This window comes from Oxyura jamaicensis, chromosome 6 (genome assembly GCF_011077185.1).
Source record: "Oxyura jamaicensis isolate SHBP4307 breed ruddy duck chromosome 6, BPBGC_Ojam_1.0, whole genome shotgun sequence".
Classification (NCBI taxonomy): domain Eukaryota; kingdom Metazoa; phylum Chordata; class Aves; order Anseriformes; family Anatidae; genus Oxyura; species Oxyura jamaicensis.
In genome coordinates this window covers 30,200,199-30,224,216 of record NC_048898.1, presented here as the reverse complement: position 1 = coordinate 30,224,216, position 24,018 = coordinate 30,200,199, and the positions used below count along the sequence as shown (strand labels likewise).

Below are 24,018 nucleotides of genomic sequence, written 5' to 3'. Positions count from 1 at the left end.
TCACTCCTTAATTGTGCTATGAATACAGAGTGTCTCCAGCTGGAAATTAATACACAGTGTTCAAAGTGCTCTGCAAAACAAAGTGTGTTTGGCTGCAAATTCAGCAGTAGCTGTTACTAAGAGGCTAATGAGTTTGCAGAACAAGTTCAGATGTTCTAATTTTTCTGTAAGGCACCAGCAAATTTCTGTTGACTTCTGATTCCCAGGAACACAAGATTAAAATAAAAAAAAAGCTAAGCCCAAATCTTTCCTCAATCCACATATGTGATGTGACAATGAAATTAAAAGAAAGCAAGCGAATGGAAAAAGGATTATTTTGGTCTTGATGAGAAAGCAGCTGTCAGACTTCAGCTACAATGGTGTACCAGAAGAAATATGTATGTTTAGACGAGTATTTGAAACCGATTGCTGCTCTTATATTTCCAGCTCATAAAATCACAAGACTAAATTAGGCTTCTATAGTATTTTATTTCCCTCTTAAAATATAGCATTGAAGTCCTGCACACATAAATATCCCTACAGTTTCTTACACACTTTCTATCCATCATTAAAGTGCCCAACTGTGAACATTAAAAATAAAAACATTACTGTTAGAGTGGCTACACTTATAGAAGGACTGGTATTCTGACAATGCAGGCCCCTGATTTTACAAAAATCACCTGCCGAAGAATACACCCTAACCAACATGCATCAATATTAACCCTGAAGTCATTCCCTTTTTTTTTTTCCCCCTCCTCCCCCCAACTCAGCTGATCTAAGAGTTATTCACAGGGTTTATTTTTGAGACATGTCTTTTACATAGTGTAAGAATAAAGGATAAATGCATTACTTTCTTTCTAACTCCCTCCTTCCCCCACAAAGTGTTTACTGTGTCCCAAGCTGCTATGTTGATTAAAAACCAGTTGAGAAGAGCTCTGGAAATGCATGCAACTTAAAATTCACTTAAACACACTTTAAGTTATAAAGTCTTGAGAGATTTTTTTTAATTTCAGCAGGTGACTAGGGTTCGGTTGGATTATTAGGTGTGTTTGTTGTGGTGGCCAGATTGGTAAACACTTCTTCCTTCGTTTCGGGGGGATGCCTTTCCATTTCGGTTTGCTCTTTACCATCTTTATTACTGGGATCTCCCTTGCTCTTGACTACCACAGGTTCAATCTCCATGATTTCCTGTGGTGGCTTAGGCTCTGGCAAGGTAGGTTGAAGTCCATCAATTTGAACCGGTTCCGGGACATCTTCTGCTTTCTGTTCCAGTCTTTCCAAAATGTTCTGGACCTTCCTTACACCATCTCTCCTGGCCTGGCGCACATCCGCACGACCCTCGGGGTCCACTGAGTCTAGGGCTAGCAACTCTTTGGTCAAATACTCTTCAATCATCAAGTACTTTTTGTCAGTTTTCTTGCCTTCAAAGGAGTTGACCGCCTGCTCCAGCATTTGTACTTTCTCCAGAATTGCCTCCACTTTCAAAACACCGGGATGCTTTTGAGGTTCTCCTGTTTCCATTGTCTTCGGTGGTGCAGTTTCTTCAGGAGCAGGCCTTTCCTGGGGGGGAACAACCTTAGCTGGGCAGGGAACCTTTTTATCAGCTTTCTCTGCCACAACCGGAGGCTTCTGGGGCGGTACTTTAGAATCTGGTTCTTGGTGGGTGACCTGAATTGGGATGTATGATGAAGGCACCTCGGGTTCGGGTGGTGGGACTGCCTTGGTTTCCGTTTTGATTTCAGGTGGTGGTGGCGATGGTCTTGGTGGCTCTTGAGGTGGGACTTGCTGCTGAGAAACCTGGTGAGGAAGACAAGTTTGTGTTGAAACAAAATAAACATCGTTCCTTACTCTGTTTAAAAACTGTCTAAAAGCCAGATTAGACCATTTTTTTAAATTGTTTTATTTATTTATTTTTTTTTAGAAAAGATCCCTAACTGATGCCTCATTTGAAATCTCCTAGAGAAACACCTCAATTGTCAGAAGGTATCAGTACCTTTTCTTCTGAAACCCAGGCCTAACTGTTTCAAATTGGAATACCCGTAACAGCCACCAGGTGCTCTTAAGAAAAATAAAGGCCTCAGCACTTAAACATGGAAAAGGCATTCATTATAGGTTGTTGCCAAGCATTAGGCAAAGGTGCTCCCAAGCTCCTTTTCCCCGTTCCCTTAACACTTAGAGTGGTCCTGGCTCCTATCACTTTGCAATGGCAGAGTAAGAACAAGGCAAGTGAAAAAGCTAGGAAATAGGAACGAGCAGAAGGAACAGAGAGAGGGAAGTTTCCCCTTCTCCTCTTTGTTACAACCTGCAGCTTTGTCCGTCCAACCTTCAGCTGTGACAGGTATAAGCAAGCTGTGAGCCTCCCCTTCTGCTCCATAAGGTGCAGTCCAAACTGTAGGGCTTAAACAGAGCCACGTGGCCTCCGAGCCCAACAGGAGTTTTGTTCCACACTGCTCTTGCTATTCTCAATTAGCAGTGAATTTTAGTTACTTTCCCTCATGCCTGGTGATGAATTTAAACCAAATTTTACTTAACAGCCCATATTCAGTACTTCCAGAAAGGCAATTTCAGCACACTCCAAATGATTACTCGTCCCTGTGCACTGCTGAATTTCAGTGTTCTGAAACACAAAAAGCCCTGTGCTGAGGAGTCCACACGGTTGTTAAGCTATCACAGTGAGTACTAATACCAAAACCATTGATTTTTGACCCACCAGCTCACTAAAATTAGCCCTACAAGCAGTTTTGTAAGATAGGACATTAGAGCAAAGCCCCAGCCTGACTGAAGTCAGTAGGATTTCTACAGCTGACTTTAGCATCAACATTTCATCCTTAGTGTGTCAGCAACTACGAGCTAGTAATTCTTGCAAAGTTAGCAGTACTTTGCTGGGTTTTAATCATCTTTTGGGCTACTCTCATCCCATTCCTGCTTAAGATACTCGTTTTTTGCTAATGCTTATTTTTTCTGATTTTATCTTTAGAATATTGACAACTTCTGTGTGCAAATCTTATTACATCATAGCTACTAGAGACGATCCTTGGGATTATTACAGATGTCAGTCATCAAATGAGAAATGTCTTAAAACTGATAGGAATTTTAAAAGTCTTATTGGAAAACTTGAATTCATGAGATGTGTTTTCCTTTATCTGCCACCTCCTTCATTATTCATGCACATGAGGTTTTTTTGGAAAGGTAGTAGATCTCTCTCTCATGGATTTAGATAGGTTAAGTAAAATACCGACATTTATATTTAAGCCAGATAAGTAAATGGCCCACACTGACAGCGTTACTATTTACCTATTAAACATGTAATTTAGTTAGGGAGCTTAAATTCTCAACCCTACAAATAAACTAACACTTTAGCTGATATGCCACTAATGAAGTTTTTATCGTTTTGTCCTAACGCCTAATTTCCAAAAATCCTAAACTAATTCCGCTCCTGTCATTTTCAGTGTGAAGTCTCTGAAGGGAAGAAACAAGGATTGTTGCGTGTTGTGCACTTAGTTGTCAAATTCCTAGGAAGAGGTGATTTTATGTTGAGGAATTCTTGACTCTTGACAACTGGCATCAAGCATTGTTTCAGAGAAGGAGGTTTACAACTCGTCCTTCTCAGAAAGTTATCTGTATTTACAATTTGGATCAAGATTTAGTCCTTCCCTCCTGGACTATTTACAAATAGAATATTCCTAAAATACGAGGGGTGTGTGGTTTGTCTCAGACTTTTGTTTGTTTTGAGTATTAGTACTCTTGGTATACATCTGGGGAAAGCTGAACAGCCTACAGGAGTCCTGTAACATCAGTTTCAACAAAATAAAACTAGCACTTTTAAAGTCTAAATATCAGTTTTTAAAATCTCTGAGTCCAGAACCCCAAGTGTTATTACATGCAATACGGGATGCTAGATGTTGGCACTTAGTGGCAGAACTAGGAAGAGGAAGGGCAGTCATACTTACTGTGAAATTTATTAGTTCATTAGGCGAAGGTTGGTTTGAGATTTTGAAATGCCAGTGTAGCATACACACAGAGCAATCAAGTACGAGCCTAGTCCTACATTATTTAAAGAGTCATTACGAAGGTAGGACTTCTCTGCTCTGAGGAAGTTAGAAAATGGTTGCAGGATATTTATCTATGAGCAAGAGGATGCCTCATGTAGGAGGAATAAAAAGCTTCAAGACTAGATTTTGATGATCCTCTTTCTCCATAAGGAAATTACTCTGCGTATCTGATGCTCTCCTCAGTGGTTCTGAGACATTAATGAGGTGTATTTACATAGTTGCCACAAATCTCATGGACCTGATTTGCTTTCACAAACATACTGCGGTATCAATGACCTCAGAATAATTACACCAAATTATACTCTGACGAGAAGAAAAACAAACTGTTAGAAGTGATTTGCTTAACATATTTCAGTGATCAGGCTTCAGAATCCTGATGGGTTGAAAGGCAGCTTGCTGCCAACATTATCTCAGGATCTCCGTGCGTTTAAGAAACAGAGAATGCTTTCTATGCTTTCATGTACCTGTTGGCATGAGCCAATTTTTCAGCTCGAGCCCAGTATGGCTAACCAAGGTAAGTGGCAGGTGAGAACCTTCCCCACTCTACATACCTGGGGTCTGTCTACAACTGTCTGTACTCTGATGGGAGCTGGGGACTGTATCTGGGTGGTAACTCTGGCAGGTGAACTTTCACGGCTTGATGAACCTCTCTGAGACACTCTGAAGGGAGACTGCGCTCGTGTTGTCTTAGGCTCCCTGTCATCTGGTTGAATTTTGTGAAACACTGGTTGGTGGGCTTGGTATTCACTCTGCTGGGCAGGGTAGTGTGTCTTCTGGGCCTGATGGTAGACTTGCGATGGTTGCCTTTGGATATTTTCGTGGATCACGGGAATTGAAATATAACCACGAGGAAGCTGATGGCTTCCTGTGTTGGATCTGCCAGACGACTGAGAGGAAACCGTTGGAGAATCAGGAGCTCCAGGAGATTGAGGCTGCCATGAAAACAAAATCCATTATTAAGTTTTAACCATTTTGGGCTTGTAGTACTTTTCATTTCCAAAGCAAGAGGGAGATGGTCCTGGAATCTGAACTAGTGTTTCCGGCATGCAAAGGATCCACTTCCTTGGTCTCTTTCTTTGCCTCACTAGACAAACCACAGTTGTGAGAGAGCATCATTATAACAAGTAGAAACCTGAGCTACAGCATTCCCAGCCCTCAAATAAGCAGGGAGTGGATGCTCAGTCAGAATGTTTGCTGCTTTTACATGGCTGTTCCTGTCTAAACCTGTTAAATTTGAGGCAAACTGAAGTTAAGCAAACAAATTATATGCTGCAGACAAAAACAAACCACTAATAGAGGCACACAAAGTTTACACTTCTGATCCTGATCACGCTAACAGATTTATTTTTTAAGCATGTGCTTAGGCAATGCGCATGTGGCTAATGCTCCCTTTCTCGCCCCAAGACCTTCCAACATGTTAGCCCTGTTTGTACCAGCAATGAAAGCTGTGTGAGCTTAGACCTGCTGCTAGCAGGAGCAAGCACTGGAGGTGCTGCAGAATTCATCTGCTAGTGTTTCAGGTTACGGGTCTACAGAATTTGGGGAAAGGCAGTTCGTTTGCTCACAGCTCTCTCCCTCCTCCTGCTATGCCAGTCCATCACCTACTTTGCACGAACTCCAGCAGCTATCGGACTATTCTTTGACCACTTTATGTTATGAAGAATGAGGAAAAAGGTTATTTCCTGACGTGTTTGTTACAAGGCTCAGTGAAAGGCCAGGTAAGACTGGAGGTGGCACGGAGGAGAGCACAGGACAACGTAGCTGGAAGCAAGAGAAGGGCAGGCAAGGCAGGAGAGGATGGGGAACGAGACCTCTTTTGGTGCTGGTGAACTGCTCAGCTCAGCTGCCTACAAAGCAGGAACCTTAAATAAATAAATGCTGATTTGTTTTCAGATTGATAAAGGCTGAACTTTCTGCTCATCTTACTCTGAATAGAAGTGAAGCGAATATTTCGGTATGTTACATGAATCCTGATTCTGCTAATTAGAGAGAACAGGCAAACCAAAATCCTACCTTCTGAAATGCAAAGCAAGCAGGGGGACTCTCTTTTTAAAGGAGTTTGTGGTTTGAAAGTATTTTAAGATACAACTGAAGGACAGGAATTTCACCATTCACTTTTGAAGTTGTATGTAAGTAAATACACTTAATAAAGCTGGAGCACTAGCTGGAAAAGCAGAACAGTGCAATTTCTGAAGTGGCCCTGACTGTTAGTTAACTGTCCACTTGTATTTGTGTCTCTCCATTAGTTCACCTCACAGTTCCTCATGGTGCAGAGCACAAGAGACTTGCCTGTGTTCCCAGTGCGGGGTAGCCAGTGTAAGCTGTAAAACAGTCCTCATCTGCTGTAGGAGGACCTGCACCACTTGGAGGCTCTTTTTTCAGAGGCCATTTACATACACTTGTTTCTGCAGAAACCACTGCAGAACAAAGCTGGCGATGCCAGAAAAATAATGAATCCTTCTGCTGAAATGACTGTGCACTTCTGCATTTTAATACCCGGGAAGTATTGGGAAAATGTAATCCTGTGGCAGGTCTGGCTTTCTGAGGGATAAACTACCCGTGTGACATTCAGGTCATACATGCTGCAAAGACCTCTGCAAACACACCCTAGCAGTACTGACAAGTTACCTCAGGTCCGTGTGTGGCCGGAGCTTGGGCTGCTGCAGCTGCCGTTGTCTGTCCACATTGTTTATCTGCCTGAGAAGCCTCGGCCGGTCCCCTTGGAGGGGACTCAGGGCTGGCGTAGGCCCCCCTTAGCGGTGTCTGCGCCTGCGCCGCGGTGGGCACAGCCTCTGTCTTGAATCGCTGTGTGCCAGGCTGCTGAGCGGAGTAGCAGGGGTGCTGCTGCCTGCCGTCGATGCCCTCGTGGATGACTGGGATGGGGATGTAGCCAGCCCGGAGCTTGGGGTACACCACATTGCCTTCTCGTGCTGGCAGCTGCTTGGGACTATCGCGAGACGGACCGTTTGCCAGCGACTGGCCATCCTGGAAGTTAAAAACATCACATAGCATTCACTGGTGCCTCAGCTCAATACATCACGTAAGAAAAAGCAGCCCTAGAGGTCTGCCCTAAAAGCAGCACAGCTCGGCATGACAAGTTCGGTCGCTCTCAGGCCCATCCCAGCACTTTCTGCAGGTGCTGGCAGATCTGCAGGCATGAGAGGGAGCCGAGCAGTCTGCTCAGCAATGAGCAGTGGGGGTTGTTCTTCCCCACTCCTGGCAGCAACAGCTCAGGCTTTAGAAGCCCTGCCACCCTACAGCAGGTTTCTTCTTCAGCATGCCCTTCCGACTTGCCACCAGCCTGGCCGCCTCAGTGGTGCCACGCTTATTTACATAGGTGCTTGTGGGACACCAGAGCTGTTTCCTTATAGCACCTCTCCAAATCCACCCAGTGCTACAGATAACACCGGAAAGAAACTTCCAAGGAAGCCTAATCTTATCAGAAGAGCAGTATCTGTTGGTATGGCCTCATTCAGAAGACTACATTCACTTGCAGCTGAGAGGATCCACTTCAGTAACAAAGGAGAGAAGGCGGGATCACATAATAAGGAAGAAAATGCTGGAAAGCAACATAAAATAAGTCCCTGTGTTGCCCAAGTACGCACACTGGACAATGTCAAAGCCCTGGCAAGGGTGGAAGTGGTTTGTACCAAGATCTCTCACAAGTCCTCTAGTAAGTTCTTCCTGCACCGGTCATTCTATTTTGAGGCCCCGCTAGGGCCAAGTTCCAGATGTATCTCTAAGTCAGATCATGTAACAAGCACCTCTGTCATTCAGAGGGTAATGTCATTATTCAGTAAGAGGAGAATTTAATAAGGGGACATATGGTGCAAGTGTTAGAAACCCTATTTTTAAAGAGGTGTTTAAACAGCAAAAATATTTCGTTTATGCAGCTTCTGTACACATTAGTACACTGATTCATTAAGAACTACTTTAACAGTAGGATTTTGACTCTTCCTCCTCTTTGAGGGTGTCCCTTTAAAAGGGATTTCTGACAAATTCTGTAAGCAGTCAAGCAGAGAATAAATGCTACTATTTACCTAAGTCGATAAAATAAAGATAACAAGTACAGAAAGGAAAAAAAATTAAAGTCACAAGCACTCCCTCTGGCTGATTAAAAACCCCCCACAAGCAAAAGAAAAGCCCTGGAGAAGGCACAGAGGAGAGGCAGGCCTAGAAAGTTCGCCGGGAGAAGCGAGGCAGTTGGCGTTTCCAGCCACAGCACGGGATGATCTCATGCCCAGCGCGGCACCGCGGCAGATGACTCATTTTCAGCTCACTCCGCCGGGAAGCTGCCTGTGCCCGCCGAGAGCCGACGGTCTGGGGACTTTGGGACCCTGAGAGCCGATAACCGATTGCCCGTTCTGCTTGACCGGCGAAGCCCCTAGCTGCTATAAAAAAGGGGATGTGCTCACGCTGAGCACTGCCAGGCCCCGCAGCAACACCCACCTGTGCCCTAACAAGAAAAGGGTTTGCGGCGTTTTGAGCTGCTCTGTTTGGAGACGAGCCCTTCAGTCTTCTGGAGCTGTGCTAAGCCATAAATCCCTGTCAAGGCTTCAGCACTCTCAGTGTATTACTGCCCCAGCCTCCACGAGACTCCTCCTAGGAGCCTGGCCCCCCTTATCTGTTTCCAGCCCCTTCAGGCTGCCCTTGCTTTGAACCATCACAGCAACCTGACAGGTCTGCCTCTGCAGCTTCAGAGAGGGTGAAGTAAAAGCAAGCAGCCCAAAACTGACAAAAAATTCAGGCTAGACTGCTTTCTGAAACTGTTCAGTTTATGTCTGAAGCAATTTTTTTGGCAAGTTTCACTGGGGGGCCGCGCCCCCCCCTTTAAGAGCCACAGCGTGAACTACACCCTTGTAATTCCTCATTTATTCTTACAGCAGCATACACTGCTCCTGTGGAAAGTTAGCTTTGAGCTGGTTCCAGGCTTTCCCCCCTTGTAGTTGAGGGTTTTTTCCTGTCACTTATCAGTAGTGAGATGGGAGCAATCCATAATTCAGGCACAAACACAGCTTTGCCTTCTCTTCCAGCACCATAGCTCTGAGGCATGCAGATCAGACAGGGAAGGCTCTCTCCTCACCGCTCCTCTCCCCGATCCACGCACGTAATTAATGCTTAACTCCATAAACGGCTGCTGATGTTAGCCAGTTCGTATCACCACATTCTCTACATTCCTCCTCCTTTCCTGTTCCCTTTCTCCCCCTGGTTTCACACATCCATGAGCACACAAAACTGGTGTGTGGTGAAAACGCCCTGCATGGGGAACAGCGCTGGGATGTGGGGACGGGGCTGACAAGGCCTTGGGGCAGGCGGCTGAGGGGGCTCCGAGAGGGCCAGGCTCACTCTTCATGAGAATCCAGCACAACAGCACAAGCACACAGCTCCCAATATACCCACATATGCTTTCAGCCCCCCAAAAAATAAGAAAGTTGTTTTGTGCAGGAGATCCAGTTTCCAACCCTGACAAACAGGTTGGGGAAGAGCTCAGGAGAAACTTGGGTGTGTCTGGGCACAGCGTGAGGGAGCGGGACCAGGCCCTGGAGAACTAACTCTCCTTGCAGCGCTTGGACAAAGTGTTTGTGGGTCCCCTCTGAATGCTTCAATTCCCAAATTTCACTGCACAGCCAGCTCAGAGAGCAGAAACTTCCATTTTTGGTTTCTACTTGCCCTCTAACAAAGATGGCTTTTGCTTGTTAAGTTCACAAGCGCATTACCTGAAACAGCCCAGGAGCTCACACCGAATGCAAACCACCATAAAAGATACCACCAATTGAAATGTATTTATTTTTGCTTTAGAAATCTTAGTCCACCATCCTTCCTGGTTTAAATACAACCAGCAAGAACACAACTTCTCTTACTGCATTAAGAAATTCCTCTTCCCCTCACCCAAGGAAACGAGTACTTTTTACAATGAAATGGAGCAATTATAAGCTACGGCGTATTGAGGAACCCTACAGGACTCCAGGCAGTGATAACAAGCTCTCTTCATATTTAAGAGATAGAATCCTCCAAAAAGGAGGGAGCACAGAAATGCCAAGAACTCCCCCAAGAAGCACAGAAGTTTTACCAGCCCCAGCCTACGCCTTGGGTAGCTCAGAGAGACCCAGAAACTCAGCTGCACCGCACCATTGCGGGAGCTGCTCCGTGTGGGCCAAGGCATGGAGAAGATGAGCTCGGGAGCGATCCTACCTCGTGGGAAGGGGACAGGCGCTTCTGTCCTGAGGTCATCACCACAGCACGGGGAGGTGCGGCCAGCACGAGTTGTGCAACTGGAAAAAACGCTTCATATCCCCACATCCTACACTTGGCTTCCCAGGGGAAGGGCACAGCCAGGAGTGACGCTAAAATCCTCAAACTTACAGATTAAGCGAGCTCTGACACTGCCACTGGGGAAAAGCACAGGAGAGATAACCTTTCCACCAAGCTCCCTGCACAGCTGTACTGTCCATCCAGACCGACGGTGACCTAATGCCTGACATGCTCCACGGACTGACCACGTTATTACAGAATCACAGAAACCTGCAGCGTCCCTCTCTGCTTATGCTAACAAACCACCATGAAGTCACCCAGGTGGCTGTGCCAACATAAGGAAGCTCGTCTATATTCTGCACACAAACTATGTTACTTGAAAGGTTGTATCAAGCTTGGAATCTCCCTTTCAAAACTGCTGGTCAAATACATTTTTCATTTCTCTTACAGCAGAATGTCCTACAGAAAGAAATTAAGTGATTTTGCTACCATCACACAGTAGCATTTTTCTTAAACTGCACAGATATTATCTGCAGTACAGGAAATCCAGTTTTCCAAAGCCTACATATAGCATCTCCATACCTGTTGCAGAGCAACAGTACAAATATTTAAGTTGTACTTGTTTCGTAAATACTATCTAGCAAAGGAACATGAGTTTTATGAACATTCCCAAGTGATACAGTGTCTGTCTGTATGCAAGCAGGTCTCCTGACTTCAGTATGGTTCTGAACTTTTAAGCTGCTGCTTTAAAGAGTATCAAGCGAATAGAAGTACCCTCATTTCTCCAATGACGGAGAAAATGCCGGCATCTGACAAATTTTGACTTGACAGCACACGCCCTGTGATTTTAAGCCCAGATCCTGTATTTTCAGAGCAAGGAGCAGTACAGTCATGTTCTTTCAGAACACAACAAGGTAACTAAACTAAATGACAGAAATATAACAACCAAGTTTTCTCTCATTAGTACTTCTTGGGGAATTAGCCACGTGGCATGGTGGAGAGCGATTTGCTGTCGGCACTGACCCGTAACTACCCGCTGCTGTTTCAGGCACTGAAGGCTTTTGCATTCTCATTCTTTTACTCACAATTTGTGCTCAAGTAAATACACTGGGCACACAGGCATTTCAGCAAGATATCATTAGCTAATGACAGAAGGAAACCATGAATAAGCTTAGCCTCATGAGCTGTCTCAGTAGACCTTCACGTCAGTCACATCATGCAACTTATTTATACACTGAGCTGCTTTTGATGTTTTATTTGCTGAATGCTGCCTTTTATTTCACAACATACACCTGTGTAGGCAAATAGGCCTTTAGTTCTCTCTTGTAATTATCGTGTTGTATTATACAGGCATTACATTAATGCATGCTCTAACTGATGGGACAGGATGATGTCATTAGAAACAAACAATTACTAGTAAAAATCGAAGGAGAAATCTAAACCTAAGCTTTTCGGAGCCAACAGGCTTACTGAAGCAAACCTGTTGGCTACTTTGAGCGAGACCTATCTTGTCTCAGGAGCTGCAACTGCTCTTTTTTGATCACAAAGATGACTCTTCCACAGGCTACAATGCCATCTTGGCATGGCAGGAAGATGTTTCACCTTCATGCTTTGACTGGAAGCTGGCCCATGCACAGGGGCCAACCTGAACGTGTCCCGAGAGAACAGGGAGTGCTGCAAGGAGCTCTTGGACAGCTGGCATCACCCATCCTGATGGCTTCCACGCACAGATTTGAGGGAAAGCCCTCTGAAAGGAAGGAAGGAAGCGCACAGAAGGAAGCACAAGCCTCAAGCAGCAAAACAGTGACCCATAAAAAAAGAATAAGTAGTTTAACTGAAGAGTCAGTCTGAGTTCCACAGGTTATAGCGAGGGTCTACATTTTCATCTGGATGTCATGTGGCACACAGCAGTTTTCAGGCTTCGCTTCCTTGAGCAGCAATTTTCCAATGCTATAAAAGCACTTGCTGCGCTGCACCCTATTTATCAAATAAGGCTTTGCCATCAGCCATAAAAATATGTTTTTGTGCTACCTGACCTACTGGCTGATGTCAGCAAGTTGCTTCACCACCCTGCGTCTGATTTTCCTGCTTCTAAAACCAAGGAGATAAAAAGGTTTAAAACAGCTTCTGCAAAATATGGGAAGATCCAACATTTTTCATCTGTAATTAAGTAGTGTAATTTGTGAACAAGCCGTTTCTTCTGTTAAAGATTTCTATTTAGCTTGGCACAAGGAGAGGCATATCTGCCACAGAAAGAGGCGGAGACAGCTTACCTAGAGAGTGATCCTGTCTCTATACCCCAGAGCAGATTGGATTGTTATCTGCCTTATCATGGTTCAAGTGCGAACAATTCTATTTTTGCCATGTGGTTATGGAAAAGTCATGCCTGTGTAGACGTTATAGGTGTTAAAAATAATGATTCCTAGCTAAGAACGCTGGCACAAGAATTCTTCCTTTCTCCTTTAGATAAAAGGCACGCCGTGTTGGGACTTGAGCAGAACCACGAATTAAGGTATTTCCTACTTTTCCTCTTGCATGGTAGCCCAAACACTGCCACGTTATTTCAGGTTTAATTGCAGTTCCTTTTCCTTATTTCTGATCTGACCCACCCCTCATTTTTGATTTAACTGTTATCTCTGTAAGTTATTTCCCTGTTTACCATGTTCTATCAAGTCAGGTTTTAAATAGCTACATAAAGCAGCTTCAGCTAACTTGGACAAAGTCAACACACAACCCTCCAGAAGCCTCCTACTGATAATTACCCAAGTTCTCTATATCGTACATTTTATATATACACATTTCTAATCTGGTAACTTATTAATTAAGGAAGGGGGAACTATAAACCTGACTGTAACAAAATGCGTATCAGCATAAGTAATATTAAACAAACAAACAAAAAAACCACTACAGGTAAAACAGAATTAAAATGATGTTACTTTTCTGACATTCCCTTCCACTGATGTGAACCACTGCAAAAGCTGCAGAGGTTCAGAGAAGCTCTACTGCAATTTCAATGCAATTTCTAATTTGGTCTACAAAGAATTTTTCAGTCAACTTGAACATGAGAAGTCAGCACTCAAAAATAAGTTCACTGCTAAAGAGATGGGAATCGAGTGACTTAAGACTTATTTGGGGAAGCAGAGAGAAAAGAGATGCAACGGTCAGGAATTAACCGGTCAGGAATTAACCGCAAGGGTGAGGACAGGAACTTAGCCGTAGCGAGCTGTTCCATGAACACTACGGCACCCATCAGTAACAGATTAAGATGCCTTTCCCCCGCTTTGTTTAGGCCGATGCAGCCACTTGCAGCCAATAAATATACCGCTTTTATGACTGTTCCCAGACATAAAGGCTGTTCCAGCCAGCCAGGCTCAAACCTACGGCACTGGCGAGCTATCGATCACCATCCGTGCCTTCAGTGAAGCTCAGCACAGTCAATTCCTTTGCTCTATTTTTAATCGCAGTATTTCCCACTGGGTTTACTGCATGTGGGAACGTCATACAGAAGGAAGGGGCATCAATACGTATTTATACAAGCCTTGCTATGTTTTCTTCTTTAAACATAGTCTCCTTTGATCAACACTTTGGGGAACACCGAGTAAACAATTTAACATGAGACAGCCTCAAGGAAAGTATGCTGCTGTAGGTCAGCGTAAGATAACACAGAAAAAAAGCTTACAAAAAAATCAATAATCCTAGCAAAGAAATTACAGGAGAAACAGTGACACTGCTAGTAAAAGAAATATGCATATACACGCACTTTGTGATATTGATTGTACCTTTAAGATGACTTGCTATTAACTAATTAGACACTTGGAAGAAAATCATTAGTCTACCAAGAGGTTTGGATAGTAAATGTTTTGCAGCCATCTGCAAAGTCATGGCTTATTTCCCACTGGAGTACGGTAAGAGATTCTGTTCTTTCTCAGTAAGGCCTCCCTAGTCCAGCCTGATACTGCAGCGATTTCATACAAAGAGCTGGGATAAATGTGCACAAGAAGGACACACAACCTTTGTGTGGTTAAGTAAGAGGCCAAGCTGAACAAGAAAAATGCAAGAAAGCCACCTGAATCTCAATGATGTATGGAAGCTACGTACCTAAACGTAAAGTTAAGAACCAGCTCCATTTAAAATGGCTCAGTCATGGGTTAAAATTTTAAGAGAGCCATTTCTTGTTTTACCCAATTATGTATCTGGTACAGTTACTGCAGTCAGCAGAGTTACGCATGTCAAACCTAGAGTAAGTAAGGAGACCAAGACTGATGATTAGTTAAAGATGGCACTGTTTTAATGCTGCCTCAGCTGGATCACTCAGCTAAAAAAAGCTCAGTTAGCTTCACACCCGTGCTCCATTCATTGCCCACCTGCAGGGTGATAGCTCATTTCTGTACCTAGGTGTCCTTAAAAAGGGAGTGACTATTCAGCAGAGAGAGTAAGGAGAAACGGGTTGTAAAGGTTTAAGGGCCATCATAAAGGGGATCAAAACCACACTTGTTTCACTAATGAAAGCAATCAGAGCCAGCACCAGTTTTGTCTCTGCATCATCATCCTTGAAAAGACATGGTCTGACACATCAAGTCAGCTTTTGCAATTCTCTGACCACTCTTAAACCCCCTAAATTCTCATTTAAGGTAGACTAAGAATTAGGAAACTGAGAAAGCTAATAATACTTTGTGCCTCCATCTGTAATTTTATCATTGTTCAGGTAAAAAAAAAAAAAAAAAAAAAGAATTGAATGCTTTTAAAAACCACCACTGAATGTGAAATTCAGAGTCACTGGTTAATCTCTCTTCTTTGGTTAATCTGTCTTCACCGTTTAGCTAAGAAAATATTATTTAGGAAGAGAAATACTTCCTTTGGGTCTGACTGTGAAATTCCTTTGCTTCGTATCCCTATTCATGAAATACACTTGTTACTGCGAGGAACAAAAGATTTCAGAGGCCATTCATTAATTCAAGCAGACACTCTTAACTCTAGGCTGTAACAAACGGCCTTACCACATCACCATTACCTACTACTTCTATCACCACAAGTTGCAACAATTTTCTATTACCTCTTCTGGAAGCCTTTCCCTCGCTCTGAACAGTCCCAAAGCATACAAATTTCTGCTTATAGTGAGCAATAAGACTTTGCTGTTTGGAAAAAAAGTGTATTCCACAAAACCAGTTCAAAAGCAGGTGCAACTTTCTCTGTAATAACGCTTGCAAGTTGGCAGGAGAGGAGGCGCTTTTCATTACCGCAGATTTTACAGCAGATAGGGCTGGAAATTTGTTTTGTTTCAGGCACCCACTCAAAAAGAGCACTGATCCATTAGAGCACTTCAAATCCTGCTTTCATACAATTATCAAATGCAGCTTAGAAGTGACTTTTCTCCTAAATGGGAGAGTTTCAAGTAGTATTTCCCTAACAAAAGCCTTTAAGTAGCATGCTTTTCTGCTCAAGTATGCTTTAAGGTTACAAAACATGCTATTTATTATTTTTACTGCCATAACAGCCAGTGTTAGTAGGTACCTCATTACAGCAGGAAGACAGCAGCTCCAAACAGGAGTTAAAGCACTTTTCCTTATGCCAGTCTCACTGCTCACATTATCAAATTAGATTTTTCTAAGATTTTTGCATTATTACTAGAACTATGTAGTTCATAATTCAGATGAAATGGGATAAGGGATGTATTTCGTCAATTGCGATTCACTTCCTGCATTTCAAAGAGCACTCTGTGAATGCAGCTGCTCCAAGTTGCCTGGCCTTAGCTGCAGGATGCTAGAAAACCACAGCCCCTTCATTTCTTTTAAGTCAGCGCTCATAAAACGGGCAATTAGTATTTTAGCAAATATTACGTTCTTTTATTTCTTTAGTGCTTTGATCCTCGTGTTTTACACATGGCTACAGGGGAAAAAAAAAAAAAGTTGTAATAGTTATGTTGAAGACACGTTTTGAAGTTACTGGGTGCCTTCTGAAGGCTGTATGTGAGATGTTTGGCACGCAATATGACTTGGGGGGCAGGCTTATTTTTAAAATGGCAGCCCAGGCAGCACAACCAAGCAGCCTGAAGCTTCTCCTTGCCCAAAACACCGAAGCAGGGGCCGCTGTCAGCATTAGCCTGGCCACGAGCCGTGTCACGATGATCAAAGCCCTTCACTGCTCGGCTGCGGGGTGCCAGCTCCTCGGGCTCCACACGCGCCACGTCCAGGCGGCGGCTGGCTCCTTCCAGCAGGCCCGGAGCCGCGGCTGGCAGCTGAGGGAGGCGGCTGCGGGCTCCTGGCCAGACCGGGCTCCACACAGCCCTCGTCCAGCACCGTGGTCCCGGGGGGAGCGATCCTCCTGGGCACGGCAGGGCCTCGTCCTGCCAGCGGTGACGGGCGACATTTTAAGTGGTGAGGACGGCCAAAGGGTGCTGGGCTGTTGTGTTTCACCACTGCCCATTTCACAGGGTGGCAGGAGCTGAGGCGAGGCTGCCAAGTCGGGCGCACTCGGGGCGACAGCGACGTTACTCGCGGAGAAACGCGAGAGAACCCCACGGGAATTGGTTTTCCACCAGGCTGGCAACTTCTCCTCCGGCTCAAGTTTCCAGCACTTTCTGTCTAGTCATCGCATTAGGAAGGCGCTAGAGCAGGTCCAGCGGCTGTTAACTTCCGAAAACTCAGAATTTGGCTCGAAAAAGCCGCGTCTGAGGGCCCTGGTGGATCCCAGCCCCGCTCCCCTCAGCCATGGACATATTTGGACTAGGATGGGATTTTCCCCAAGCACACTCGCAGACGAAACTGAACCAGAGAGTGAAGTGACTGGGACAGCTTATAACCAGACCAAAAAAAAAAAAAAGGAATAAAAAACTTGACAAGCCCAAGTCGGGCTGCTCTGAAACGCTCTCCGTCGCTCAGGCTTTATTCGCAGCCAAAAAAAAAAAAAAAAAAAAAAAAACACAACAACCAACCAACCAACGCTGGGCGGACTTGACCAACTTTAAATAAACATTACAGGGCCGAGGTATCGGGTGATTTAATGCACAAAAAAGGCCCTGCAGTGCGTCAGAGACAAAAGGCAGCTCCTGGCCTCACCGCATCGCCATGCGCTCGGCGGGGACCCCCCCAAGCCCGGCCCCGACCCGCGCCCCCCGCCCCGGCCCCGGCGCCCCCCGCCCTACCTTGGCCGCCTCCCCCCGGCGGCGGGGGTCGTTCCAGGTGGTGGTGCGGCTGTTGTGGTCCACGAAGAAAGGCCAGCCGGTCTGGGGGTCCACCTTGATCTCCCAGCCGGGGGGCAGAGGGTCGGAGGCGCCCTCCGTTTGGAGCAGCGGGGAGTGAGCGGCGGCGCTCATGGTGCGGCCGGGCCATGCGCCGAGTGGCGGGCGGGGAGCGCGGCCCCGCCGCTTTATCCGCCGCGGGGCGGGGGGCGGGCGGGGGAACGGGGCTGGAAGTGTCTGGAAATCGCCGCCGGCCGGCGGAGGAGGGGAAAGGGGAGGGGACGGAGACGAGGAGGAGGAGGGAGGCGGCCGAGCTGCCCGGCTGGAAACTTCTGGTGGCCTCCAGCACGGCGCGCCGGCGGCTGGGGGTGCCCCGGCACCGCGGGGCGAGCGCTGAGGGGCAGCCCCCTGAGCCCGGTGGGCGAAGGGTTTGGGTGACAAAGGGAAGAAATAAGGTCTGCTGCGGGTCAGGGAGCGCACAGGCGTTGCCCTTCAGGATCGGCTGTTTTATTGTCCTCGTGAGTCGTGGCCTGCAGCTCGCTTTGGGCACAGGAGCCGTCGCAGGTGCCTCTTGGAGGTTGCTTGAAGCAGAGCGAAGGGTGACCGCCGTGTCCCTAAAGCACAGGCATTACCTGCTGCAAAGCTTCAAGGAATTGGAGGCACGCATTCCTCTGAGATAGATGCTCATTACCAAAGTATCTCTTGCTTCGGAAAATGCTGCCTGCGCACGCCCTTGGGGCAGGCAGGACCTCGTCCTGCTTGGGGCAGGACCACAGATCTCTTGATACGCCTTGACGCTGATGCTCCCGCGTGCCCTGACACTGAGTGTTGTTTATCACGCCGCCAGACCCAGCCCTTGCTCAACCCTGATCCTTCATTTCCTCAGCTCTTCATCCTGCACACTCCCCTGGATCCACAGTTTGCCATCAGGGACTGCTTTTTCTATCATTGCTGTGTGCCTTTGACTCAGAAGTATCATAAACAGATCGTGTTCTTCAGTCTTCACTTTCAGATGCCAGCATGGTAACATCATCCTTACTGACTTACCTTCCTGTAGCAACAGTTCGGTACCTGGCTTGGTACCTAGCATGTCTTGCAGCGAGTCCGGGAGCGTGGTGCCAAGCCCTCGACATGCCTGCTACCTGTCCTGCTCTCTCTGTGCCGTAAGATCTCCGCTCAGCCTCACCGATGTCAGCATTTATCTCAAAACACTTTATATCAGAGATCTGCCCCGCTTCCGATCTGTAAAAATCTGCAGAGAAATTTCACTGTCTCGTAACAGAAAGAGGCACGCTCAGACCATATGTTCTCTGTAGCGTTTGGGAGTCCTCGCCAAGTCAACAAAAGCAGCTGATTCAGGCGTGGGGGACACAGATGTTAAAAGGTCTTGCAGGAGAATGGCTCGTGTAAGCCGAGGAAGTAATACAGATGGGTTTTGTATCTGATAGAGAGTAAATAGAGAAGTCAATGGGTTTATTTGTTTTGCTGCAACTGATTGCTAACCATATACTTAGCAGAGTTAATAAGAAAGGTCAGCAAGTAGGTGAAAATAAAAGGAAAATGCTAAGTATGTTAATTAAATTCTTGTCCGTGACAGGTAGGTTTTAGCTAAAAAAACTTTAGCTTTAAAGCTAAAGCTGCAAGGACTCCCGGGTAGGTGGTGCATTTCAGGTCAGAATAATTTATGGAGATGTTCATGTAAGGAGTACTACTCAGCAAAAAATCCTGGGTTCAGGAAAATTTCTTTTTAAGATATGTAAATTTATGTAGTCTCTGGCTAATTTCAGATGAGACTTCAGGCTGAGGATCTATAATATATTCCATTTCAGAAGGGACAACAATCAAGAAGCATTTCTTATTTTCTGCAGACTTCTGTCTTCTTCACATAGGTGCAAACACAGCACTCCTGACGTCTCCAGGTGCATACCTGCTTTGCATACCCAGGGGCACCAGTCTCAGCTTTTGCTTCGGGGTTTGCTCCAAAATAACAAGAAGCCATGTCATCAGAATTGCCTGGAGTTAATACACTCTACAGGGTCTTCACACATCTTGGGAATGGGCTGATTTTAGACCAAATAGTTAGAGAATGATTACACTCGTGCAGAATTGCGTTTCTAAGGAAGAATCCAGGACCCCAAAGCCAAGCCAAGCCATTCCTTCCAAGCCATCACTTGCATCATCTCTCAGTTTGGACCTTACTTAGAACTGTGGAGAGAATTTGTCTCAGCTTCTGCGTTGGCCTGTGGCTGCCTGAGCCTGCAGGTGCAGCTCCCTTCCAGACCCCTCTGGCCAGCACATCAACCTGGCAGGGTACAGGCCAACCTGGGGAAATTCTTCCCCACAGAGCGTGATGATCCTGACTCGAGGACACTGGTGATGGATCTGTCCGAGGTGGTCTGGCGTGCTCGCGTGGACTGCCCCTGGGCCAGCTGCAGAGCCCCCTCCTCGATGCGCCGCGCCACTGGCTGGGGTTGTTGAAGCAGCAGCGTAGTAGCGATGCAATGGTTACTCACTGTATAAACAAGCAGCTATCTCTGGTGTATCAGGAAATAACTTGTCTTGTGGTAAGCTCTAAATTGGCTTTCCAATTCATCTTCTGAGTACCTGTGACAATTTAGCAGATCACCCGAACAGAAAGGCACTATTAATCAGGTTTATGAGCTGGAATGTTTGTTCTGGATCAGGTGTTCCAGAAGGCTGTTGCTGTGGGTAGGCAGTGGGTAGGCAATGCATATGGCACGTGCTTAGTGCTGTATTTCTGAGCAGGAGTCAGTCCAAGTTCTCTGCTGGAGTCATCTCAGACTGATTCATAAGAAAGCTCTGTCAATAAATGCAGCAGGCACATGAAGTCTCTCAATATTCCAAATTGAGACATTTTATGACGAATCTACCACTCTGACTTCCACAGCCTGGTGTTTCATCCAAATCCAGAGCATCAGCCCTGAACAGCCCAGAACTTCACTGTCTGAACGCACTGCTCCAGGTGCATGGAACACTGCAGATAAAAGCAAAAAGATCTCAAGCAAGGATTCTCTGCTTAGGAGATGGAGGTGTTTGGCTGCATGGATTGTTCAGAATGGTATTCTTTTTTCATCTACAGCACACACACACACAAAAAAAGAGCCGCTAATACAACTGGGACCCATATTCCAGAAAATTAAAAATGCAAAGCCTTTAAAAAAAGCATTGCATATCCATCCACAGGCAGGCTAAGCTGGTGCTGACTGCTCTGTTGGTGCAGCCATTGTGTGGTGCATACAGCTCAGTCACGTCATCTGCTCACTGGAGCTACAGTAATAACATGGGAATTATCTGATACATAAATATAGTTCCTGTGGACTTGAGTAGAAAGTACAAAGCATTAATAAGGAAGTAGATGGCTCAGTGTACCGGCTAAATGGAGAAAAGCTTTTAAAACCTCCACGTTGAAATCACAGTGCAAGTCTGGGCATTCCCAAAGCCCAAACTCAGATTTCTTTGTTTTAAACCTGAAAAAGACTCTCCATACATTTTTTTTTTTCCTTTTTATTTCCATGGGGAATGCAACCCTGCCTTAAGTCAGGGGGTGAATCTGTGAACACACCAAAACCAGCTTTAATGTCTGTGATCCGTACGCAGAGAAAAGCAAAATTCACTGCAGAACACCGGCAGCAGAAAACATCCCGGGTTTTTAGAACTCCTAATTTTCCTAGCATGAGTAAGCTAAATTATTTACAAAATGGGCATTTTTGGTTGTTCGTTCCCTGTTTTTCCTGAGGCAGTTAGGCAGAACTCTAAGCAGAGAGCTCTTTGGTGCAAGACTTATCTGGATCCGTGCAGGGAGCAGGACAACCTTGCCTTACCTCGTTAGAAATCAGGCGAATGAATCAGAGTCCATCACAGCCTCTCCCTTGCTCTTTTTTTTTTCTTTTCTTTCTTTCTTTCTTTTTTTTTTTTTTTTAATTGCTGCAGTGGTCATCACATCATCCATCAGTATTTAGAGGCCTCCCCCTAGTGGATGAGCTGCTGCTCTGTGCTCGAGGCTGCGGTGACCCAGCTGCCTTGACATCTGTTTCACTTTTTCAAGGTTTACAAGGTTTAGCAAATCAAAAAAACAGGAGAGAGAGAGCGAGAAAGAAGCGTTGCCAGGACTGTGTGCCCAGCAGCAGGCACCGTGTGCAGTCAATGAGAAAAACAGCTGAAAACGGAGCCTGAAACCCATCTTTCATGAGTAAAATGACCCTTTGGAGAGCAGTAGCGGAGTACGCCGCATGGGGAGACAGAAGTTTTTGAGCGTTTTCTGTGGGTACTGCAGGTGGTTTCATAGTGTCAGAGAATCGTGGAATTGTTCGGGTTGGAAAAGACCTCTGAGATCATCCCGCCTGGCCTCGGAGCAATGTCGGTAGGGGCACTGTGTCCGTCCTCACCCCTCCGAAGTACTTTTATTCACTTGGACTGGAGGAGGTGTGCAGCCGACAGCATCTCTTTCCCTGGCAGGCAGGGAGGGATGCAGGAGCTCGTGTCCAGCTCCCAGCTCCTGCTGGCTCTTCCCACTTGCAGCACCGTCTGCCGGGGATCCCGCGGCAGCTCCCGCCAGACACAACAGGAGCAGCTGGAGAAGCGCGAGCATTTTTTAGCCATACAAAGAGCTCCCCGGGCCGGCTCCAGGAACGCGATCCCCCCACTCGGAGGAGGTTATCTGGCTGCTCGAGGCCAGCTCGCTGATAAGAGCAGATGTGAGGAAAACGCTGGAAGAAGGGCTGCACCCTGGCTCCAGGCCCCAGCAGGGCCGCGCTCCCCCAGCGCACCCACGCAGCGCCCATCGGGGACCGGCCGCCGTCCCTCCTATCGGCAGGGTGGGCAGGAGTGAGATGCAGAGTTTCTGGGCAGCGTTAGTAGTTTCAGCAGCTCTCTGATGAGTGTTGGTGTGTGCATATTTCCGCAAGGCTGCAAAAAGGGAGTAGGTAAAACTAAACCTCCTAGGTGGCACAGAACGAGTGTTTAATGGATAACTTCAGCTTTATGCTGAGCTGCGAGCTAGCCAAGGAGCCTGGACAAATCTCCACTTGCACACTAACCTTCAGAAGATGAAAAATAAACCAAGACCAACAGACTGATACAAAAACAGACTTTATATAACCATAATTGGAGGTATACTCATGAAAAAGTGAGTATTGACAAGGTCAATTTTAATAGAGATTTAAGCACTAAGGAAGTCAAAGCTGAAAATCTTGGTCTACGTGCTCCTGGGAAAAAAAAAAAAAAAGGAAAAGGAAAAGGAAAAAAGGAAAAGGGAAAGAAAAAAAAAAAGGAAAAAGAAAAAGGAGAAAAAAGAATAGGACAGGGAAAAAGAAGGAGAATGAAAAAAATAAAAAAGAAAAAAGGGAAAATGAAAAAGAAAAGGAAAAGGAAAAAGGAAAAAAAAAAAAAAGGAAAAAAAAAGAACATTCAGAGCAGGCATTTACAAGTCTCCTGATCAGAGGAGTGAATCCTACTCATTATGATCATTTTCTAATTATAATCTAATTTCCTTGCTGATGGAGTATATGATGATGGAGTAGGCCAGGTAAACACCCCATCTCTAGCAGCAGCTCTGACTCATGTTCACATGTGAATTTGGACAGGCTGGCTGAAGCGATTGCTGCTTCTTTCTGACAACTTTGTCTTCCTCAGCCCCTGCAACAGGGACACAGAAGGAAATATCTCCACTACGCTGCAGTCCACAGCCTGCAGGTGGTTGAATTTCCCTTTTAAATTCGAACAGAGGACAAGAAGCTGTAGCTCTTGATCAGACGTACCTTCTCCAGCCATCCTGCTGCAGGATCAATAATGCCTGATAAGGCAGCGGGGTGACCTGGGACTTCTGCTCAACTGGCTGAGGCAGAACCGCGTCTCCAGGGTTTCAGAGGAAGACTGAAACCTGGATAATGCCTCAAATCTGTTCATTTCAGAGCTAGGGGAATATTTCCTTCCAAACTTAATTCATTTTCTGAAATACAAGATGAGGCTGTGCTTATACTTTACATATACTTTAGAGTTTGCGTAACTGCTGTTAATTCTAAGTGGTGGTAACAGTCTATTTCCCCCCTAAATTCTTGACTGTAGCAGATCTTGACTGTAAAAAGATCATTTCCACTCTTTACCTGCTTTAAACCAGAACAAGACTGCTCACCTTTCCCATTGTTTATATTTCTAAATAGTCCAGGGCACTGGAGAACTAGATATTTGTCTATTAAGTGCATATTACACATTTTCTCATCTCCTTCTGTATTCTCATATTTTACATTATTTTTGGCTGATCATCTGTTCTGTACGCTTTAGTGGTTTAAATATCACAGCTACTAAACAAGTTACAGACTGTGTAAAGCAGAAGGGCAGTGGATCTGATTTCCAGAGGCATGGAAAGATCCTTGCTACGCCTCAGGACAGCAAAGCCCTCCTTTTGTTCCCCAGTGCTAGACTGTGGCTGGGCAAACAGCTGGAACAGATCACTTCAGCAGCTTCTTCAGCAGCTCCACAGCTGCCAAAAGAGATGGCTTTGGCAAGGGGAGGTTGCCAGAAGCTTAGGACAAGTCAGCT

The 24,018-nt window shown here is 45.7% G+C and overlaps 1 protein-coding gene across 2 annotated transcripts; it reads right to left on the bottom strand.

Annotated features, from left to right (window-relative positions):
* Nucleotides 1–448: 448 nt before the first annotated feature.
* BAG3 (BAG cochaperone 3) lies at nt 449–17,674 on the bottom strand. Of its 2 annotated transcripts, XM_035329987.1 has the most exons (4): nt 17,425–17,670; nt 6,660–7,016; nt 4,583–4,963; nt 449–1,776 (listed from the first exon to the last, which is right to left on the bottom strand). In XM_035329987.1, exons 1-4 carry the CDS (start codon nt 17,593–17,595, stop codon nt 1,000–1,002), a joined length of 1,686 nt encoding a protein of 561 aa, XP_035185878.1. In that variant the 5' UTR covers nt 17,596–17,670; the 3' UTR covers nt 449–999. The 2 variants fall into 2 exon arrangements, with proteins under 2 accessions (XP_035185878.1, XP_035185879.1); XM_035329988.1 differs by lacking the exon at nt 4,583–4,963 and having other exon boundaries at nt 17,425–17,674.
* Between the last annotated feature and the right edge of the window lie 6,344 nt (nt 17,675–24,018).